This window comes from Mixophyes fleayi, chromosome 11, assembly GCF_038048845.1.
Source record: "Mixophyes fleayi isolate aMixFle1 chromosome 11, aMixFle1.hap1, whole genome shotgun sequence".
Taxonomy (NCBI): Eukaryota; Metazoa; Chordata; class Amphibia; order Anura; family Limnodynastidae; genus Mixophyes; species Mixophyes fleayi.
In genome coordinates this window covers 99,682,283-99,705,993 of record NC_134412.1, presented here as the reverse complement: position 1 = coordinate 99,705,993, position 23,711 = coordinate 99,682,283, and the positions used below count along the sequence as shown (strand labels likewise).

The 23,711-nt window shown below is 46.1% G+C and overlaps 1 protein-coding gene across 1 annotated transcript in view; it reads right to left on the bottom strand.

Moving 5' to 3' along the window:
* JAM3 (junctional adhesion molecule 3) overlaps window positions 1-23,711 on the bottom strand; it is a 65,797-nt gene that overhangs the window by 30,196 nt on the left and 11,890 nt on the right. The window contains exons 2-4 of the mRNA XM_075190607.1: window positions 11,239-11,304; window positions 3,229-3,342; window positions 2,422-2,574 (exon numbers count right to left, since the gene is read on the bottom strand). Of these exons, the coding sequence (XP_075046708.1) occupies window positions 2,422-2,574; window positions 3,229-3,342; window positions 11,239-11,304 (333 nt within the window). The remainder of the gene's footprint in view (window positions 1-2,421; window positions 2,575-3,228; window positions 3,343-11,238; window positions 11,305-23,711) is intronic.

Sequence of the window (23,711 nt, the reverse complement as noted above, 5' to 3'; positions counted from 1 at the left end):
GGTGGTTGCTGTAATGTGGGGGGTGATGCCGGTGGTTTCTGTAATGTGGGGGTGATGCCGGTTGCTGTAATGTGGGGGTGATGCCGGTTGCTGTAATGTGGGGGTGATGGTGGTTGCTGTAATGTGGGGGTGATGCTGGACGCTGTAATGTGGGGGGTGATGGTGGTTGCTGTAATGTGGGGGTGATGGTGGTTGCTGTAATGTGGGGGGTGATGCCGGTTGCTGTAATGTGGGGGGTGATGCCGGTTGCTGTAATGTGGGGGGTGATGCCGGTTGCTGTAATGTGGGGGGTGATGGTGGTTGCTGTAATGTGGGGGGTGATGCTGGACACTGTAATGTGGGGGTGATGCTGGATGATGTAATGTGGGGGTGATGGTGGTTGCTGTAATGTGGGGGGTGATGGTGGTTGCTGTAATGTGGGGGGTGATGGTGGTTGCTGTAATGTGGGGGGTGATGCTGGACACTGTAATGTGGGGGTGATGCTGGATGATGTAATGTGGGGGTGATGGTGGTTGCTGTAATGTGGGGGGTGATGCCGGTTGCTGTAATGTGGGGGGTGATGGTGGTTGCTGTAATGTGGGGGGTGATGCTGGACACTGTAATGTGGGGGGTGATGCCGGTTGCTGTAATGTGGGGGGTGATGGTGGTTGCTGTAATGTGGGGGGTGATGCCGGACGCTGTAATGTGGGGGGTGATGCCGGTTGCTGTAATGTGGGGGTGATGCCGGTTGCTGTAATGTGGGGGTGATGGTGGTTGCTGTAATGTGGGGGGTGATGCCGGACGCTGTAATGTGGGGGGTGATGCCGGTTGCTGTAATGTGGGGGTGATGCCGGTTGCTGTAATGTGGGGGTGATGGTGGTTGCTGTAATGTGGGGGTGATGGTGGTTGCTGTAATGTGGGGGTGATGGTGGTTGCTGTAATGTGGGGGTGATGGTGGTTGCTGTAATGTGGGGGTGATGGTGGTTGCTGTAATGTGGGGGGTGATGCTGGATGATGTAATGTGGGGGTGATGCAGGTTGCTGTAATGTGGGGGTGATGCTGGATGATGTAATGTGGGGGTGATGCCGGTTGCTGTAATGTGGGGGTGATGCAGGTTGCTGTAATGTGGGGGTGATGCTGGATGCTGTAATGTGGGGGGTGATGCCGGTTGCTGTAATGTGGGGGGTGATGGTGGTTGCTGTAATGTGGGGGGTGATGCCGGACGCTGTAATGTGGGGGGTGATGCCGGTTGCTGTAATGTGGGGGGTGATGCTGGACGCTGTAATGTGGGGGGTGATGCCGGTTGCTGTAATGTGGGGGGTGATGCTGGACGCTGTAATGTGGGGGGTGATGCCAGTTGCTGTAATGTGGGGAGTGATGCTGGACACTAATGTGGGGGGTGATGCTGGATGATGTAATGTGGGGGGTGATGCTGGATGATGTAATGTGGGGGGTGATGCCGGTTGCTGTAATGTGGGGGTGATGCCGGTTGCTGTAATGTGGGGGTGATGGTGGTTGCTGTAATGTGGGGGTGATGCTGGACGCTGTAATGTGGGGGGTGATGGTGGTTGCTGTAATGTGGGGGTGATGGTGGTTGCTGTAATGTGGGGGGTGATGCCAGTTGCTGTAATGTGGGGAGTGATGCTGGACACTAATGTGGGGGGTGATGCTGGATGATGTAATGTGGGGGGTGATGCTGGATGATGTAATGTGGGGGGTGATGCCGGTTGCTGTAATGTGGGGGTGATGCCGGTTGCTGTAATGTGGGGGTGATTGATGTAGTATGAGTGTGTGTGGTGGGTTATTTATTGCTGTAATTTGGGCACTAATAATGTATTGTCATGGTATTTATTGATGTAATTGGGGTGCTAACAATGTAATGTTGAGGGTCATTAGGAGATATAATTCTCCCCCCCCCCCCCCCCACACACACACACTCACACTACATCATGTTGTACTGCGTCAGCAACGTGCACTGCGCCAGCATCAGTGTGCAACAATATAGTGCATGGAGCCCACAACATGTGGGCCTGTGTGCTTTAAATGTCAGGGCTGATTTTTAGTCCCAGTCAGGCCCTGGTGATAGGCCAGGGAGGAACCATCCACAGCAACCCTGATCTGAAGGCAAGAGGTCAGGGGTACCAACCTAGGTGCCCAGCAAGGGGGTACCCTAGCAGCGAGTTACCCAGAAGAAAGCAGTCCTAGGTTCCAGTGAAGGAGTCCAGTGGTGGCACCTGTAAGCCCCTCCTACTGTGGTTAGAGGGCACAATTTGGGATAAAGAAAGGGAATGGTGCCAAAGTAAGCCCAGCCGGTTCCCAGCAACAACAGGGTGGCATAGGTGGTCCATCCTGTCACACCCTGTACATACATGTGGGATCTAATCAGGGTCACACTCCAGAATCACTGTCACTGACACACTCTGTACATGTCATGGTCTTTACCTCTCACTGTTAGGCTGATAATAATCTCGTCAAACTTGTTCTCATCATCCATAGCGGTCACCTCACAGCGATACTTCCCGTTGTCAGACCGGCTGGCATTGAATATCACCAGGGAACTTTGGGATTCTATTTCAGCCCGATTTTTCAAGTCTCCTGATAGTAGAGATAACAACATTTTTAGCATCCAGCATAAGAGGAGACATAACCATGTAATCATAATATATAGAAGTCATTAAGGAACACCAAGTGCCAATCATCCACAACACCACACCACCGCGTGGACACACCAGGCTGCGCTACGGTACCTCATTCATTTTGTGCATTTGACCAGAAACAGCAACAGATAATAAAATGGATCATTACTGAGAACTCATAAGATGACCAGAGATAACCAGTACGAGCCCCATTCATACCGGAAGAGTTCCGGCTCCACAGCCCAAGTGCAGAAAATGTCCATTATGGCCGCCCAGATGGAAATTGGGCAGTTATCCTGTCGCTCAGCTCTCAGAGCCCCACATGCATGGCCAGTATTAATGTTACCCCAACATGGTTATTCTATAAAAAGAAGTAAACACTTATACTAATTTTACCAAGTTGGAAATGTTAATGTATGCTAGTGAGGTAACACTGCCATTGTTTTTGGCAATAACGTAATCTAAGTCATTCTTACAGAATTTAAGTTAAAAAGTCTCCTTAAATGATGATATTAACAATTAGTAAATAATAAACCTTTATAGTTACTGACTGTATGCTCTCCAGATGAGCAGGGAATGAACAGAACTCACTGGTATACTGTATATAACATACCTTGAATTATATTATCTAAGTAGACAATAGTAGTATCATCATTCTTTATCTTCTTCCATTCAATCCGAGGGTCGTTTGTGTTAGTGTGTTGAATAATACATGACAATTTAACCCCTGGGAAAGAGGAGACAAGATGAATAACTACTGGCAGGCAAAGGGTTAATAAGTGGGCTGAGATCGGCTTACTTGACTATAATACTGTATTTTATTAGGCTTAGGGTGCACACATACAAGAAAAATAACTAGCACCAGCTAGTTTTGTGGTGTAGATTGATGTTTCATCAGGGAACATGGGGCAGTCCTTTAAGAGTATACGGATTATATTAGTTCCTGTAAATCACTATGATTAGAAAAATAAGGCATTAGCATTCATGTACTTTTAAAAAGGTACAGCAATACAATGATACAATATTAAAAAAATACGATCAAAACATGATATAGGCAATAAATTATAATATATATATATATATAACCATTAAAAAGGTAGTTAAAAAAAGCACATTGCAGCCTTTATACGTTTGTGACTGGATCACTAATAACTTATTGTAGAAATGTATTTAAATGAAATAGCGCACTGTGCTTATTTATATAATTGCATATGTACCTATTTTTAATATGGAGTGTATATTGGTAAATTAAATATCTTTATTTCTGAGACCAGGGTAGGAAATTCGTTTTGTGTTTTAACTTTGCTAGTTGAAATATATTATTTCTGAGGTATATACCTGTTGCAATAAGCATTTTTTGATGAAGTCTTGTGTATTTTGGTGTAGGGAAATAACTTGTTTGGGGTTTTGTAACTTTACCTTGGGAATTCTCAAGTGGAGGAAATGTGTATTCTGCAACTGTCTGAAGAAAGGACCCATGCTAATCTCATGTTAAATAGACCTTTTGATGTGTGAGGGTCCAACGCCTAAAGGCACAGGAAGGTTTATTTAGACCTGCTGTTAGATTTCCTCTGCATCTCAAACAAGATGCAGGACATCACAACAAGTTTTAAGATATCACAGATAAGTGTAAATATTGCTAGCTTTGCAGTGCATGTAAATCCATGTTTGGGTAATCATATTGCATCCTGACACTAAAAATAACTCAGACCTTAGAGGGCTGGCTTACCCTGTGAGGCTGTGTCCAAAACTGTACAAAAAGTACAGTTTGTATTGAAAATTGTTCTTCTCGTTTCATCTGACCTGCTCACTGGTACCTTCAACCAGGGTGACCAAATAAACGCCATTTGCTTAAAAAGACATGCTTGAAAATATCTCCCATGCTGAGAAACCTGTAACCTACAGATTAGACCCAAAATCGAATCCGTTCCCAGCTGTTTCTGAGGTTTGGACCCAGCTTTATATGTACACATGTATGTGATATATATATATATATATGCTTAGTGGCGTGTGTTAGTCTGTCTGTGTGTAAAAAATAAAACCAAGCTGCAGCGCCACCTGCTGGGCGGAGTTATACACTGACCTACTAAATTCTTAGTGTGTGTGGGAAAAAAAATTCAGAAAGGGCTGAAATTTGGTATACCAAGATGTTTTTAATTTGTTAATTTAATTTGTTAATTGTTAAAAGTGTTTATAAAGATTTTAAAAAATATATATATATATATTTCTTGAAGGAGAAGTGACAGTTGGGAGTGGTTGGTGGTTGCCGGGGGTGACAGAGTGAGAGGAGTGTGATACTCAGGACCGCTGAGAGAGATCCCTGTGTCTGGATAGACATCTGGATAGATGTGGCGATAAAGATGAAGGATGAGGTGATGGAGAAAAATTATGAGGTGGTGACATGTGGACAAAACCACGTTAAAAAAGGGAGCTTACGTCGGGAAGTAACACTCTTCCCCTGAGGAGGTTTGGGCTAGGCCCAAATGCATGACAAGAACCTTTTTAACACCTTAAGTAGCTTGATTTGACTAGAATGCATGAGTATCATGCACGGGTTAACTTGTTTATATATATATATATATATATATATATATATATATATATATATATATATATATATATATTCTCCCGAGTACCGGCCATCTTTAAATGGACTCCTGTGCCTGGCGGGTTAATTATTATTATTGTCATTTATTTATAAGGCGCCACAAGGTTTCCGCAGCGCCGTACACAATACAAACAATGGACAGTACAGGGAATAACAGTACAAAACAATAAACGAGTAGTAGCAAGATTTCAGAGGCTCCAGGCAAGGCAAATATATGGAGGTTGGAGCAGAAGAGAAGGTAGAGAGACAGGAGGGAGAAGGGCCCTGCTCATACGAGCTTACATCCTAAGGGGAGGGGAGACAGACGACAGCCACAGAGGGTGTCGGAGGAGGGGAGCAAGCGCTCCCCTCTACTGAGGAGGAGCGAAGAGAGGAGAGAGACCATGGAGAGAGGGTTAGGTGGAAAACTGGTAGGCTATGCGGAAGAGATGAGTTTTGAGTGCCCGTTTGAAGGAGCACAGGTTGGGGGACAAACGGATGGAACGTGGGAGGTCATTCCAGTGCAGGGGGGCAGCTCGGGAGAAGTCTTGAATTCTGGAGTGGGATGAGGTGATCAGAGTGGAGGAGAGGCGACGGTCATTGGCTGAACGCAGGGACCGGGCGGGAGTGTGGATGGAGAGGAGATTGGAGATATAAGGGGCAGTGGAGTGGGAGAGAGCCTTGTAGGTGAGGGTGAGAAGTTTAAAAAGGATTCTGTAAGGGAAGGGAAGCCAGTGTAGAGCAAGGCAGAGAGGGGAGGCAGAAGAGGAGCGGCGAGAAAGGAAGTTAAGCTTTGCAGCTGCATTGAGTATAGAACGAAGGGGGGCGAGGCGAGAGCGGGGGAGGCCAGTGAGGAGAAGGTTGCAATAGTCCAGCCGGGAAATGATAAGCGCATGGATAATAGTTTTGGATGCTTCGCGAGATAGGAAGGGCCGGATGCGGGCGATGTTGCGAAGTTGTAAGCGACAGGATTGGGCAAGGGATTGGATGTGGGGGGCAAAAGAGAGAGAGGAGTCGAGGGTGACTCCCAGGCAGCGGAGTTGGGGGACAGAAGAGCTAGTGGAGTTGACAGTGATGGAGAGATCCAGGTGGGAAGGGGAATGGGTAGAGGGAAAACAATGAGTTCGGTTTCAGCAATGCTAATTTTGAGAAAGCGTGAGGACATCCAAGAGGAGATGGCTGAGAGGCAGTCAGAAACACGAGAGAAGAGGGGGGGGGGGGGAGAGGTCGGGAGAAGAGATGTAAAGTTGAATATCATCGGCGTATAGATGATACTAAAGACCGAATGAAGTGATAGAGGGCCAAGAACAGAGCCCTGAGGGACTCCTACAGGCAGGGCGGAGGGTGGGGAGGATGAGCTGGAGATGGAAACAGAGAAAGAGCGGTTGGCGAGGTAAGAGGTGAACCAGGTGAGGACAGAGCCAGAGAGACCGAGAGAGCGAAGGGTCTGCAGGAGGAGGGGGTGGTCTACGGTGTCAAAGGCTGCGGATAGGTCAAGGAGGATGAGGATGGAGAAGTGACCCCTGGATTTAGCAGAGAGGAGATCATTAGTTACATTGGTGAGGGCGGTTTCAGTGGAGTGGAGGGGGCGGAAACCAGATTGGAGGCGGTTGCAGACAATTCGCTCGAGAAGTTTAGAGGCATAGGGAAGAAGTGAAATGGGGCGGTAGTTGGCAAGTGAGTGGGATCAAGATTGTTTTTTTTTAGAATAGGCGTGATAAGGGCATGTTTGAAAGAGGAGGGGACAGTGCCAGAGGAGAGAGACAGGTTGAAGTGTGAGCTAAATAAGCACAGACAGTGGGGGAGAGGGAGCGGAGAAGGTGAGAAGGGATGGGATCCAGGTGGCAGATGGACGGGGGAGAGGAATGAATGAGGGAGTTGACTTCATCGCCCGTAGTGGGGCGGAAGGAGCACCAAGGTGGGATGTGGGAAGAGGGGGGAGCGAAGAGAGAAGCAGGAGAGGGAGGGGAGGAGGAGATATCAAGTCTGATGGCCTCAATTTTGGAAGAGAAAAAGGAAGCTAAATCAGGAGCAGAGAGGGAGAGTGGGATAGGAGGAGGCGGAGGGGTGAGGAGAGAGGTAAATGTGGCAAAGAGACGGCGGGGATTAGAGGACTGAGAAGAAATGAGGGACTTAAAGAAGGATTGTTTGGCAATGGAGAGGGTGGAGCAGTAGGAGGAGAGAATAAACTTGAAGTGAAGGAAGACGGCCAGGGAGCGAGATTTCCTCCAGAGGCGTTCAGCCGCACGAGTGCACTTCTGAAGGAAGCGGGTGAAATTGGAGTGCCAGGGTTGCGGAGCTAAGGGGCGGTGGCAGACAGCGGTGGCAGGGGCGGTGGCATCCAAGGCAGTGGTGAGAGAGTGGTTATAGAGAGAGGTTGCTTGGTCAGGGCAGACCAGGGAGGGAAGAGGGGAGAGTAGGGTTTCAAGAGTGGAGGAAAAGGAAGTAGAGTCAACAGCATCAAGATTGCGCCGAGTAATGGTAAATTTAGGTAGGGGTGGGGCAGGGGAAGAGGACAGGTTGAAGGAGAGTAGGTGGTGGTCAGAGAGTGGGAACGGAGAGTTGGAGAAGTCGGAGAGATCACATTGATGAGAGAAGACAAGATCAAGGGAGTGGCCAAGGCAGTGGGTGGGGGAGGAGGTCCACTGTGTGAGGCCAAGGGAGGAGGAAAGGGCGAGAAGTTTGATGGAGGCAGGGTCAGAGGGGAGATCAATAGGGATGTTGAAGTCACCAAGTATGATAGAGGGGAGGTCAGAGGACAGGTAGTGGGGAAGCCAGGATGCAAAGTTGTCAAGAAAGAGGGAAGTGGGGCCGGGGGGGGGGCGGTATATGACTGAGACACGGAGGTGAATGGGGGAGTAGAGGCGGATGGAATGGACTTCGAAGGAGGAGAAGGAGAGGGAAGGTTCGGAGGGAATGACCCGAAAAGAGCAATTGGGGGATAGGAGGAGTCCCACTCCCCCACCTGGACGGTCGTCCGGTCTGGTGGAGTGGGTGAAGGAGAGACCACCATGGGAGAGAGCGGCGGGGGAAGCAGTGTCAGCAGAGGAGAGCCAGGTTTCGGTGATAGCAAGGAGGTTAAAGGAGTTGGAGATGAAGAGGTCATGGATAGCCGGCAGTTTGTTGCAGATAGATCTGGAGTTCCAGAGGGCACAGGAGAAGGGGAGGGAGGGAAGGGGAGGGATGTGGAGGAGAGTGGCAGGGTTGGAGCGAGGGGGAGCATTAAGGTAGGGGCGGGGAGGGGGGCCAGGGGAGAGGATGGGACTAGGACAGGAGCGTGGAGGCATGGTGATATACAGGAGATAAGGGGTGGTGGAGGGGCGAGAGAACCAAGGTGGAAGAAGCGGGCGGGGAGTCAGAGAGGAGAGGCAGAGGTGTGGACAACAATAGGCAAACAATGGTGCAAAACAGTGCAGTACAATGGTGCAGACAATGGTGCAAAACAATAGTGCAGTAGGCTGGTAATAAAATGAGTAAAAGTGATAAAAGTAAAAGTAATAGACAGGTAATAAAAAGAACAAAAGTAATAAAAATAGAGAGTAGAATTACAGGCAAAACAATTAGGTAACGGTAAAGAAATAAAGACAAAGTAAAATGCCAGGCAAAGACAGTGGGTGACCCAAGAAGAACAAATAGGCAAAGCTGAGGGAACGATACCAGGCAGGGAGGACAGGGAACGCTAGATGTGCGATCCTGGTGTATGTTCTCTGCTAGTCCAGAATGGGGAGTCCTCAGGAGCTGGTGCCTTCAGGGTGATGAGCAGGAGCGCCCGGCACGTCCAGGGGAGAGGGATTCGGTGGATCCAAAACAAAACGTCCAGGAAAGTGTCCAGGGGAACAGGGAGAGAGATCAGTGAGGACCAGAGAAAGGATGGGGCAGGAGAAGAGACGGAGGGGGTTCACTGGGCGTCCGTGGGGACAGGCAGCGGCAGTAGAGTGAGACACAGGGCCGGGGAGTGGATGGAGAGGAGGAGGGCAAGCCCGAGCCGCGGCCTGTCGTGGCTGATTCCGGATGGGTGGGGGAGGTGCAGAGAGCGGAGGCAGCATCAGGAGCCCGGACAACAAGAGGCAGATGGCAGGAGGCAGCTGAACATCGGAGCAGGAGACAGCAGGAACAGCTTGAGGAAGAAGAAGGCAGAGAGGCAGCGTAGTCGGGAGGTCCAGACCGAGTCCTGGAGTGGTAGCGCCGTCGGGATTAGAGCGGGAGGCGGCGGCAGCAGAGCAATGGGCTGCAGGAAGTCATCAGGATCTAAGAAATTACTAGTTGAAATTCCATGTCTTATAAATAAGTAATACCCAACGACGGAGGGGTTAAAGCCCCGGCGCTAGGCGCCACATGCAGAAACAAATGTGTTTAGTGGGGTTTTTTTTGCAAATAAAAATGTATGGTGCAGTGTGTGCACCTAGAGCTGGGGTTTAACCCCTTCATGGCTGTGGCGCCGGGAATTACTCTCCCAGCAACACAGCAGTGAAGGGGTTAAACCCCAGGGCCAGGGAGTGTGAGTGTGTATATATATATATATACACACACACACACACACACAGACAGACACACACACTTCATGGGGGAGGCTATTAGAATACTTTCTTTGACATGTTTCTTGTGTCCTCCCCTTTCGTAAGTGGTTCCGAACATGGACAAAATAATCCTCACTATTGCTGGCATCTATACTATCCAGTATCCTAAATCTGTTTCTAAGGGGTAGTTGTTCTCTGATAAGGGGTCTCCGACTGGTGGGACTTTGTCATGGTCTCTTATTTGATTCTTTGGGTTCTATAGGTCTCCAGTGATTAGTCTCCCTACTAGTTTCGGGGGAAAAATGGCATCTATAGGTATGATGGGCATTAGGTTTCTTCCATTGTTTAAGGTTATTATTATCATCATCAGTCATTTTTTTTCCCTTAGTTTTAACTACCTCAGTTTCCAATTTTTTGTTTAGAACTTGTTCATTGATGAGATAATCTTCCTTTATCAAGATGGCCGCCGTCTCCTGTATCTTCTTTATAATGATGGTGGATTCCTATGCCTGTATAAAAGATGGCTGCCTCTTTATTTGGTTTAATACCCTATCCCTATATGAAGTTGTACCCCAACTCTCTGCCCGTTATATATCACTACTCAGTGGAGCTCTTCTTTAAACACACTCTAGCGATACTTACATAAAAATGTTGTACTACAGATCGCGGCAACATCCGCATCAAGCATGCGCTGTCGGCCCGATGTGACGCGCATGTGCAGTACTTCCGTTGTAATGCGCACGCGCAAAATGGCGTCGCGCATTGCTATAAATAAAACCAATAGTCAGGTTCCAATAACTCCTGAGGAAGTCCTTTTGAGGACGAAGCGTGTTGAGAACACTGAAGCTACTTAGAGATGACCGCACTAAGTGGGTTAATAAAGTTAACTATGCTTAACCCCAATGTTACTGATAATATATTCCAGAGTTATTTTCTTGTCATAGCTGGAGGGTGCTTCTTTATACTTATAAATTTGAATAGAGGACCGAGAGAAAAGAGAGTATATGTAGAGGCACTCCGGGGTATAGAATTAAAATAACATTTTATTGGTATACATTAAGAGTATTTTCTTCATACAACTAGCGAAAATATATATAAAAACATGTGCAAAGTGAAAATAAAATGCAGCCCTAGCTGCAAATCGCTGTGTTCTCACGCTGTTATATTGTAATGGATATAAAGATTCTTGTTTTATTTATGTTCTTATTAAATTATTATTCTGCTAGTTCATATATAACTGTTAGATCATTCACTCAACCAAAATATTAATATAATTGTTCTGAATAATACATATGTATAGAGTAGGAAAGGGTAGCGAGTTAAAATACCTGTGTAAGTAATATAGTGGGCAGCGGCGATTCAGCTGACTATAGCTGATATCAGTTAGTATATATAGCTGGAGATAAAAACAGCAGCAGACAGTTAATTGTGAAGATAAATAATGTACATTCTGTGAAGAAGATATTTCAGGGTCAAGGCTACAAAATACTCTTTGGTCTAGTCTCAGCGGGTGTCTTACTCTGATATTCCTGTACCTCCGGATTTGTGTTATCGGAAATCAGCTTCACTGCCAGCACACCACAACCTGCAATCAGAGAACCAGGTTTATTTTACAGGGAAACATTCGTTGTGTACAATTAAATCATTTAACACTGCAAATTGTTTCATTTGCATACTATGATGCGATCTATGTAGAGAACATTGCAATAGACTAGTTACTGTCACACAAGCAGGTTATAAATAAATAGAAGGTAACTTCTGAAGATGGTCAACATTCTTACACAACATATTAATAGGCTGCTTTCCGGTAACGGGAGGAAAGTCTTGCTACAACAGCACCCAAACTTACTAATATTCTTAAAAATAAATTCTGCCCCAAATTACAAAATTCAACCTGATCCAGCAAGCTTCCTTGCCTGGGTGATCTATCTTCCTGTAGTCTAGTGGGCCTCCCAATATCTGGAGTGTAACTCGCCCTCTCTCTGGCGGCATGTTGTCAGTGATCAGCAGGAGGTATCAGGCTGCTCTCCTCGCACCTGCTGACCCTACCAGAGGGTGCCAACGAGCAGCAGAAGGCGTGCATCAGACACGAAGGACAATTCCCTGATGATGTCACTCAGGTTTCCAGCAGAGATTGAAGGGATATATTGTTTACTATGCATAATGTCCTACGTAGAACCATAACCTCTCATTATGGTTCCTCGTCATTAAAAATGAAAATCAAAAGGCACCATACAGTTGGATGCTCGTACAGCTTTGTAGAGGTTAGGCATCAGGGGATGTGAATTGGCTACATGTCGGCCATGCCACTTCTTCTGTAATCAGTGTCAAAGAACAGGCTGAATAGCTCCTCTGACACAAGTCGCACACTGAACACATTCACTGCCTTTGCTGGAAAAAGATTGAGAACTTTAAGGTTAATTTACTTGTTTAGGACTAATTTTAATGCAGTGATCGAAAACAGACAGCAGTGAGATGGCAATAAAGTGTCAGTTCTTGGGACTCTTCCTTTTCCAAACAAACCACCAGAATCAGCTCTTTGAGACAGATTTCCAGCAACACACATGGAAATAGGATTGATGCAAATCCGGGCCCACATACTGTGTTTTAGTGGAATTTATTGTTTACAATTTATTTAATTGCAATTTTAAATCGACAAACACATTTTTGCCCATTTTTGGTAGATTTTCTTTACGGTGTCAGATGATATAAAGAAAGCAATCCAAGATTTTTTTGGAATATAAGTTATCTGAATAAAAAAAACCAAAATAAGGTTTGATTTGTGTGGGTACAGAACAGAAACATGATCAGCAACCAAGGGGTTTACATAATGAGGAAAAAGAGTGAAGAAAGCAATGCTTCTACTGTACATCATGTGAGTTGCACGCTAAGGAAACATGGGCTGTACACACTATACAGAGCCACAGTACAGTGGCTGCTAATACATATAGACTAAGAACAGATACTGAGAATTACATTCAGGACACAGAAGAGAAGGTATACTGTGTTGTTGTCTATACATACAGAATAAAAACAGATTCTAAGAATTACACCCACACATAGAAGGGCTATAGTACTGTGCTATTATCTATACATACAAAGAACAGATATTGAGAAATGCATCCAGAATAAAGTAGAGTCGCGGTACCATCCAGTTATCTATATATAATTATACACTACTGTGACACGATGGACCGCCTATTCCACCCTGTCTGTTGTTGCTGGGAACCGGCTGGGCTTACTCTGCCACCGTCCCCTTTCGTTATTCCGAATATGCCCCTCCTGCCGCAGTGGGAGGAGCCTCTTGCCACATTTGGACTCCTTTATGGCGCCCAGAGCCACGTTCCTTCTGGGTAACTGTCGCTGCTAGTGTACTCCCATGCTGGTACACTTGGGCTGGTTCCCTTGACCACTTACTATGGATCAGGGTGCTGTGGATGGATCCCCCTGGCCTATCACACTGGCCAGCTGCAGGGTAGCAGGCAGAGCAGTGGTACTGGAGAGCTGGGTCCAATCTCAGAAACAGCCGGAGAACGGATTCGATTTGGGATCTAATCTGCAGGTCACAGGATTACAGCTATTCTGGACTGTCTGAAGAGGGGCCCCATGCTAATTGGATCTTTTGATGTGTGAAGGTCCAACATTGAAGGCAGGAACTTTTAATTAAGACTGGCTCCTAGATTCTCTGTATCTGAAAACCAGATGCAGGACATCACAGCACCTCTAGAATTTCATAGAGAAGTGTAAATATTGTTGGCTGTGCAATGCATGTAAATCCATGTTTGAGTAAACACGTTGCATCCCGATTCTAAAAATAGTCTGTCTCCAAATCAGTATAAAAAGCACTGTCTTGTACACTGAAATGTTCTCCTTGTTTCATCTGACCTAATCACTGGTGCTTCAAGCAGTGTGAGAGCAAATAAACATCACTTGCTTCAAAAGACTTACTTGAAAACATCTTCAATATTGCTGTATTCATGTGACCTACAGATTAGACCCTATATCTAATCCGCTCTCCGGCTGTCTCTGAGGTTTGGACTCAGCTTTTCCGGTACCGCTGCTCTGCCTTCTACCCTGCAGCTCTGGAAAGTGTAATAGGCCACGGAGGATCCATCCACAGCACCCCTGATCCATAGTAAGAGGTCAGGAGTACCAGCCCAGGTACGCCAGTAATTGGGCACACTTGCAGCGTCAGTTACCCAGAAGAAACCCGGTACTGGACGCTGGTAAGGAGTCCAATGGTGGCAGCATTTGTAAGCCTCTCCTACTGCGGAAAGAGGGCGCATTTGGGTTAACAAAACGGAACGGTGGAAAAATAAGTCAAGCCGGTTCCCAGCAACAACAGACAGGGTGGCATAGGCGGTCCATCCTGTCACACAGGGTTACTGTGGAAAGTACCACTGGCCTATCACACTGGCCAGAGCTGCAGGTAGCGACAAAGCGTTAGTACTGGAAAGCTGGGTCCAAACCTCAGAACATCCAGTCAACGGATTATATTTGGGTCTAATCTGTAGATTACAGGAAATACAGCAGGGAAGAAATTGTCCAGGCAGGATCTTGAAGCAAGTGATGTTTATTAGCTCAAGTGTCCTGAAAAGGACAGTTCACACTGGTTTAAAGATAAGAGTGATCCAGAAGGAACAAGAAACATTTCAATGCAAACCAGTGCTCATTTTACAGTTTTTGGAGACTAGCTCGGCAGGAGGTAATTCGTCCTTCTGTCCTTTTAACCAATCTGGACTGATTCATGCAGCCTGCACATGAATCAGCCCAGAGAGGTTAACACCTTTTTACATAGAGGCTAGTGGCAGAGGGGAGTATACATCGCCCCCTGACCATGAGCTGCCAGGGAGAGGGGGGCACAGCCCACTCTCCTCCTCTGGTGTGGTTCTGTCTGAGGCTGGAGATCTATCTTTTAAATCACCCGCCTAAACAGACTTTCAGGGACTCCGTTCTGGGGTCTGGCTCTCCCCCCTGGACAAAAATAGAACCAGAGGGAGAGGGACCAAGTCCCAGGGCAGCAGCCCCTGCCTGTCGCTAGCTGAAGCTCTTTGAGCTCCGGCAAGTGACTTGGCTTCCTGGGACCCCCAGGAGGCTCTGCACCTCCTGGATCTATTTGGTTCCAGGAGGCTGGTGTGGAAGTCCCTCCGGCAGCCACTAAAGCTGGAGGCCAGGGGGGTGAAGGCTCCAGGGTTAGCCTAGATTCACACCCCCCCCCCTTGCTGGCACCACATTGCTCCGACCCCCGAACAGGGACCAGAGCTGCAGCAGAGCCCCACTGGACCACAAGGGAGCAGGTAGGCACACACACACTCTATTTCAATACAAGTGTTTAATATACCTTTACACATATACATTCACTTTATATACATTTTCCATTAGAAATACACAGTTACTGTTTTACACTCCTGGCACTATGCGCCGGTTCTCCACAGGCGCTGCAGCGCCTACACACATACTTTTACATTTACTTATTTAAAAACCATATCTATACATTTATACACTCCCTGGCGCCGGGGTTTAACCCCTTCATCGCTGTGTTGCTGGGAGAGTAATTCCCGGCGCCGCAGCCATGAAGGGGTTAAACCCCAGCTCTAGGTGCACACACTGCACCATACATCTTTATTTACAAAAAAACAAACACTAAACACATTTGTTTCTGTATGTGCTTTAACCCCTCCGTCGTCGGGTATTAACCCTCCAGGTGCAGGAGTCCATTTAAAGATGGCCATGGCCGGTACTCGGGAGATATATATATATATATATATATATATATTTCTACAATATCAAACAGACAGGGGCGCTTCCATGGTGTATTAACCAAGTTTCATCACAAGTCCTTGTGATGAAACGCGTAGAGGGGACGGTGGACACATTTTAAGAGCTATACTGAGCTGATGCCTGACGTTTTTATGATCAATGCTTGAAAACTTTTATATTCTGGGACGTGCATTTTACTGTTTTGAATAAAACATTTTACTTGGTTAATACACCATGGAAGCGCCCCTGTCTGTTTGATATTGTAGAATTGTTGCTGTTCCCCTGTGGAGATCGGGTGGGAGAAGGGAAGGACGCGTAGAATATACTCTACTGGTGTTTGAATTATCGTGGAATACAAGATCTATTGTCAGCACGTGGAAGAACTAAATTGACTTTATAACTGTGCGCACCGATTGTACACATATATATACATACACACACACATATACATATATATATATATATACACGTTCTTTGCCGGCTGCTCCAGGCCTGTGTGGCTGAATAATGACAGCACTGTAATAAGGAATGATGTCATGTGGCGTTTCATCTTGAGTGGTACCAGCCGGCAGAAGAGATAGGGAGACCTGGGGATAGGAGGGGGGATTCCTGTCTCCCTGCAGCTGTCTACTCTTCTGGTTTACCAATAAGAAGCAGAATTCCTTCTCTGTCAGATGTATTATTCTGCAGGGTGCTGGAATCCTGGACACCAAGAAGAATTAATGAACACATTCACATGGACAAATGTCAGGCTGTCTCCCAGAGAGCCGAGATCCAAGTCGTATGGTCATCTAAAGTTCTTCAAACGCTTACAGACTGCACAATAACAAGAACTGGCAGTGTAAAATATTCACAGTTAATTTGGAGCCTGTAAGGATGCTATAACCAGTTAACTCCATTCCATTTTACAAATCCTAAGTACTAATTGTAATTTATTAAGTAAAATCCCTCTAGTCAGCATAGATTGACAAATAATATTGTTACATAGATGAGGAGGGATTGCATAAAATGTTATCTTATAGGTGAGATTAGGGTAATGTGCGGCATTTTAGAAATGCACATACTGCCCGTCAATAGCATCAGGTCAGATTTCAGTGCCTTATATGGTACAGGACAGCTATCCTAAAAGTCCTGTATTACAAGGACCCTGAACCATGTAATCTGTCTCATAATATCATTTAAAGTGGAACTAAGCCCAAACATATAAATACTACTCATACAAGTGAGGAAAGCTTACGGACTGATCTTCTGAGGGGATATACTAGGTCTAGGATGGACCAACAGAAATACTGCAGCGTACGGCAGAATTGTGTGACTTTCTGGTAATACGTCTCATATTGAGCCGATTTAAATATATGAAATTGGAGTCAAATTATGCCACCTAAGAACACAAGAAATGTGATTATACAGCATACGACAGTTACATCCTGCTAATGCCCAGGATTACACTGCTGCTATAAACTGAGGAATTGGAAGTATTGACTAGAGAAAGCAGTACATGTTTATTGACACTAGTAGGGAATATAAGGAATAGTTTTAAGTGTTTTCCAGCAATATAAAATGTTAACATTTTGCAGAATTGTAGCAATCTACATTTGGATGGATCTGATGGGGGGTGGGTTGGTTTTAAGGGTGGTCTTAGTTAACCTGCCGTTACAGAACACTCTACCTGACACTAACAACTATAATCATCAACTGCGCAACACTGTGGTGCCCCTCAAGTTGCCATCGTAAGGCTCCTTCACTGGCAGCTGGACCTGCTTGCTTCAGGGTGGGTGTGCAGCTGCTGCAGCACTTTGTTGTGGACTGTGGCCGCTTCCTCCTGACCACTTATTTTGGATGGGGCCAGTAGCAGGCAGAGCATTAAGTGAGGTTATATTGTATCTGTAGGTCACATAAATACAGCAAGTAACAGAGCAGCATGAGAGAAGTCTCGGGAGATTGGAGTGAGAGGTGGTAACCAGAGAAGAGACGAGGCTCATGAGTAGGGGCACCAAGTGGGGGGAGAGCAACTGTGCAGGCCGATAGCTTCCTATAGTAGCCAGTTTAATCCCCCCACACAGACCGTATAGCAGCCAGTACCACTCTTTCCCCCCCACAGTACAGCAGCCAGGATCCTCCCCCACCCCCCCAAAGTATGGCAGCCAGGGCCATTCCCCACACAGTATATCAGACGCTGCTCCCCCAAGTAGTAAATGTCAACCCCCCACCTCCCCACAGTATAGCAGCAAGGGTCCCCCCTCCAAAATGGCCATTGAGGGGAAACACTTGTGATTGGCTGGCTGGTGAAGGAAGTCCTGGATAGCCAATCACAAGTGGTAAGCGTGGAAGACATGTCCATTGACTGGCTGGGTAGAAGGGAATTCCGGTTACTTCCTGCTATAATCAGTTTACATCAGTTGCAGGTAGTGTGTAGGTTTGTTTTTCTGTGCAACCCCCAATGCTGCCCCCTCCCTGAGGAGGCACCAGCCCTGTGCTGATAATTTGGGGCTGGTTTTCACTACTTATAATGTCAACAAGCCAGGGGGGGCTACTTACCATTAATTTTAAATCTTGAAAACAGAGCACTGTGCATTAGGCCATGAAAAGCATATGACAAGTCATCAGTTCTCAGCTCCTGCAGAATTTGAGTCCTTCTGTGTAGTAGGGATGGTTATGCACGCCAGGGAATACCCTGTAATTTTGTCCATTCCAACCCTTTAAATCATTACACTAATCTCAGCTGCTTCATACTTCATGAGGAATTCCTCCCCTCTGACTGTACAAACACCAATGCAAATGAGGCCATCTTTCTCCGGAAACCCATCTTCCGTGGGTTCACAGTGTCCTCCAGCCGAATTCATTTTTGGTCATGGATCACAACGCATGTGTAATTAGATAATAAATCAGCACGTGAAAGTGAAGATAAATGTATTCCACACATATAAATAACGCGGGATGTACAGCACAGATCAGTAGTTTTAGCCTACTAGAAGGTCATGCACTGGGTGCCAAGATACCATCACGATGAGGCTGTAGAGTTGGGTACAGACACAAAGCTCAGCAGCCACCTGCCAACCTCTTTCCTTTCATTCATGCCGTCATGAAGATGTGTGGACAGGGCTCAATGGGGATCAGCCAGGCGGACAGTCTTTTCACTGGGGATTCTTCCATGTAAAGAGGATAAATCTCTGTCTGTCCACTAATCCTTATTCTGCACAATAGGAAGGGGTGCTCTGCGTATCCTCCTTAGCTTTATATGTACACATAACAATGACAATACACACAGGAGTCACGCTCTAATATAACATGGTATTGGTACATGGATTACTTGTGCAAAGGTGCCGACCATTCTAACTGGAATAGGGTTAAACAATAAAGGTTTATTCCATAAAAGTGAAACCAGGCTAAAATGTAATTAACCATTAACCACTTCCACTGCAGAATGGAAGTGAATATAGGAATTACTATTATTATGGTAGATTTGTAAGGTGCCACAGTGCTCCACAGCACCGTAGTAATCTATTTATCCAATTGCATATTAGAGAAAAAAATATATTCTTTTTAAAACCTTCCATAAAAACAAAAACACGATTTTGTTTTAAATTTGCAAAGTGCACATAAGTCATTCTCTATTTTCAAGTGTTTGTGATTCTTCTCCCAATGCCACCAGAGCAAATTCCTTCTCAGTACCTCTATACTCACACACCAACACTTACCTCACACAGTAAATATATCTAGATCTCCACAAGATCTGGTGCCAAACAATCAGTCCAGTGCCTTGGTTCAAGTAGCCGCAGCTAGTTTTAATTAGCAGCTCCACAAATAAACAAAACGTAAAACAAAAATCCTAAACCAGCTCTAATACAATAAGGAATACTGACATTAGAAGGATCTTATGTCCCACACTCACAAAATAACAGAATTTTTTGGTAACAAATTGCTGTGCCTCTCAACCAATCCCAAGGTAGTGAGAGACTGAGGGAACTGCCTGGCAGCCTTTAATCTAAACCTCACATGTGCAGCTCTTGATTAGTCAGCTAGCAGGTTGGAAGACCCTAAATGGGCCTGATGAATAGATTCTGCTCGCCTCTCTCGATTCATAACCCCAGGGACCCTTAGACGTTGCTGCATTCTCTGGCATGTGGATCCTTTCTGGGCATGCGTAGAGGGATTGTATGCAAAATATGTCCACCAGTCATGTGATAGTCATCCTGACTTTTACCACATGTGGGTGGATACCGTCCATAGTAATAAGGGTCATTTTAAGGATAGGTTTGCCTAGAATAAGCACAAATCTGCAGAATTACTATTGTAATCTGTGGATATAAAATAAAAACAAAGCAATACAATACAGGCTCCGAGCGAGCGGCAAACCTATCAACAAGCTACCAGCACTGTCCTTCTGGCTGACCCCAATAGACAGCAGTACCCAGATCTAGACAGGGGGCCCAAAAGAGAGATGAAGGGTAGTTATATCCTGAACTCTGCATTATAAACTGGATCAGAAAACTGCCATTTCTGCCTTGCCAGCAGCTGCAGAATTACAATACCAACCATGATGTGCTGGAGACAAATCACATTTTCTGGCATTAGAATCTAGAGGACTCGTGTCCTGGGTATGACCAGGACACTGTATTGAGACCCACATACACAATATTTGCATCCAATACGGTCTAATCCAATCTAATCACTGTCTGATCGGCTTTGTGTATGGTCAGCTTAATGCTCCTAACCACAAATAGTTAAGTAGAAAATATGGCCATAACTGTTTCACAAGTTCATGGGTAATAATGTGTCAATGAAAATATCAACATTATGGTTGAAAATCAAATAAATAAAATTAAAGATGGATCGTAGGGAGCCAGACAATTAGTAACCAGGGATTTTATGGTCCCCCATATTAAACTATTGGGACATTTATAGTAATTCATGAAGTATGTGTATAATAAATCCAGGCACATACTGTGTGACAGGACGGGCCGCCTATACCACCCTGTCTGCTGTTGCTGGAAACCGGCTGGTCTTACTTTCGTTATCTCAAGTGCGCCCTCTAACCGTAGTAGGAGGGGCTTACAATGCTGCCACCACTGGACTCCTTAACGGCATCCAGAACCGCGTTCCCTCTGAGTAACTCTCGCTGCTAGTGCACCCCCTTACTGGCACACTTTGTCTGGTACCCCTGACCTCTCACTATATATCAGGGTGCTGTGGATGGATCCCCCGTGGCCTATCACACTGGTCAGAGCTGCTGGGTAGCGGGCAGAGCGGTGGTACCGGAAAAGCTGGGTCCAAACCTCAGAAACAACCGGGAACGGATTAGATTTTGCGTCTAATCTGTAGGTCACAGGATTAGAGAAGTTTTCCAAGCAGGTCTTTGAAGCAAGTGATGTTTATTTGATCACACTGGTTGGAGGTACCAGGAGTAGGTCAGATGAAGCAATAAGAACAATTTCAATTTCTGATTGAAACACCTCAATTCAATAATATATATATAAATGTACATCTACTAACAAACACACACATACAGGTTTACTGGGCCTGCAATTTATTAAGTCTCCAGATAAATTGCCAGATTGTACAACACAATGCAGATAAAGGCATTTCTGCTCCAAAACCTAGTATTGAAATAGACTGAAAATTTACTAGTAATGGTGTTAAAGTGAAATAGTTTGAGGCGTTTTAGTTACTGACAACTTCATGTTCTAGTGTACAGCATAATGTGACATCTCTGCAGCCTTCTGTCCCGGCTGAGTTCCCTCCACCAGGAAGGGTTTATCTCTCTGGAGAGACTCAAACTGTAATCAGACAGGATCAGACAGACAGACCAACAATCCTCTAAATCCTCTCTAATTCCCAGGCCCATTTAAATGTTCCTCAACCAGAGGTGTTACATGGATGGAGCAGCAGGAATCACAAACTGTATATATACCCACTCCCATATCCCAATATACAATATGCATCCGCTCCCATATCTAGATATGTCCAGATATACACATACTGTTTCACAATATGGGTGTGTATATTATATATAAAATTAGAGATGTATAGACACATATGCATTTGATAAAGTGAATATAATCTCACTTTCATTTTATTTATATATAGGCCAACAGTCTTTCAGCTGAAGAGTGTTTAGTACAAGTATCTAATAACATCCCAATGCTAAAGATTTACTTCTGTCCCATCTACAACCTGCCTTGGTGCCATGGGTTGACTAATACAGGTCTATATCTGGTCCTTGTACATAAGTGGCTAGGAGCACACTTAGAGTAGGTTACATATGTCGGGAAGGAGGGATTTGTATGGTAAATACAAGTGACTGGACGAGTAGCACTGGAACAAGACAGGGATGCATTACAATATTCTTAGGTCGGCAAAAAGACCACTGTAAAGAACCATTAGATGCAGGATATTTACAGCAACTAACATTTAAATGATGAGCCACAGGCTCCAGAGATCTGGAAGGAACAACTCCCTGGGGATTTGGAAATTGGAATTATAATCATTTGTCACAACTCCCATCCCCATGTCTTGACCATTAGACACCTTACCCACTGGCTTTTAAAATCATGCTTCACCAGCGGGGTGATAGTTAAATCACATAAAGGGGTATTGTGGTAACCTGATTCTCGCCTTGACCCTCTTAAGTCTATCCTCAATGCTGCTGCCCGCCTCATTTTTCTCTCCCGCCGCTCTATCCCTACGGTCTCCCTCCAACAGTCACTACATTGGCTCCCCATACCCTACAGAATTACATATAAACTTCTCACTCTCACCTTTATAGCTCTTAGTCAATCCTCCCCTCTCTACATCTCGTATCATCTCGACCTGCCCCCTTCGCTCTGCCTGTGACCGTCGCCTCACTGATCACCTCTTCTCACTCCCGTCTTCAGGACTTTGCCCGGGCTGCTCCCCTGCTGTGGAACAATCTTCCACGTTCCATCAGGTTATCATCTACTCTCAAAGGCTTCAAGCGTGCCCTTAAGACTCTTTTCTTTATTCAACTCTATCAGTCCTCCTCCTAACTCTCTCCCCACCATATTTGTGTCTCCCCCTTTCCTCTAGGACGGCGGTTCCCAAACTGTGCACTGCGGCACCGATAAACAAAAACAAACACTTACCAATACGCGCGGCGCTGGGACCCAGCATCCTCCTCTCTCACGCAGTGACAGCTGCTGTGTGAGAGAGGAGGATGATGGGTCCCGGCGCGGCGCGGATTGGTAAGTGTTTTTTTTTTTTTTTTATGGCTGGCGCACAGCAGAGGGGGCAAAGTGAGAGAGGGCAGAGGAGAGTGACGGGAGGGGGGCAGAGGAGCTGGGACAGCGTGACGGGAGGGAGACAGCGTGACAGAGGGCAGAGGAGGGGCGACAGCGTGACAGAGGGCAGAGGAGGGGCGACAGCGTGACAGAGGGCAGAGGAGGGGGGACAGCGTGACAGAGGGCAGAGGAGGGGGGACAGCGTGACAGAGGGCAGAGGAGGGGGGACAGCGTGACAGAGGGCAGAGGAGGAGGGACAGCGTGACAGAGGGCAGAGGAGGAGGGACAGCGTGACAGAGGGCAGAGGAGGAGGGACAGCGTGAGAGAGGGCAGAGTGTCTGGATGCAGTGGGGGCAGAGTGTCTGGATGCAGAGGGGGCATTTTTGCATACAACTAAATAAGCATTTCTGTCCTGACCTAAATACTACAATTTTTTGACCCAACTACTTCTAAAACAGGACTGCTCAGTAATTATTTTGGAGGGTTGCCTTAAAAAAATTATGGAGACTCTAAGGGTGCCGCGAACTGCAAAAGTTTGGGAACCACTGCTCTAGGATGTAAGCTCTCAGGACCAGCGCCCTCTTTCCTTGTATTCTCCTTCTACTATTCCATCACCCTCTGTACCTCATGGCTGCTTCCCTAGCCCTGTTTTCTTAGGCTTCAGCCTACTTCTAGCTGATTTCTTCCATCACTTTCACTCATTATCCCAGTAACAATTTGATTTGCACCATGTTACCTGTGTCTGCGTATATATTTTTCTTCTGTATAATGTGTCATGGCTCACTGTTTTTGGTATGTTATGTACGGCACTGCGGCCCCTTTGTGGCGCCATATAAATTAAAGATGATGATAATAATAAATTTGGTCCAACAATCCCAAACCGCTTGCGGACAGGAACGGTGGGAATTGGCCCTGAATACTCCATTTACTCGTGTTTCTCCATTGACCTCTGACCTCTGACCCCTGCCCTCCCCCCCCCACCCCACCCCCACCC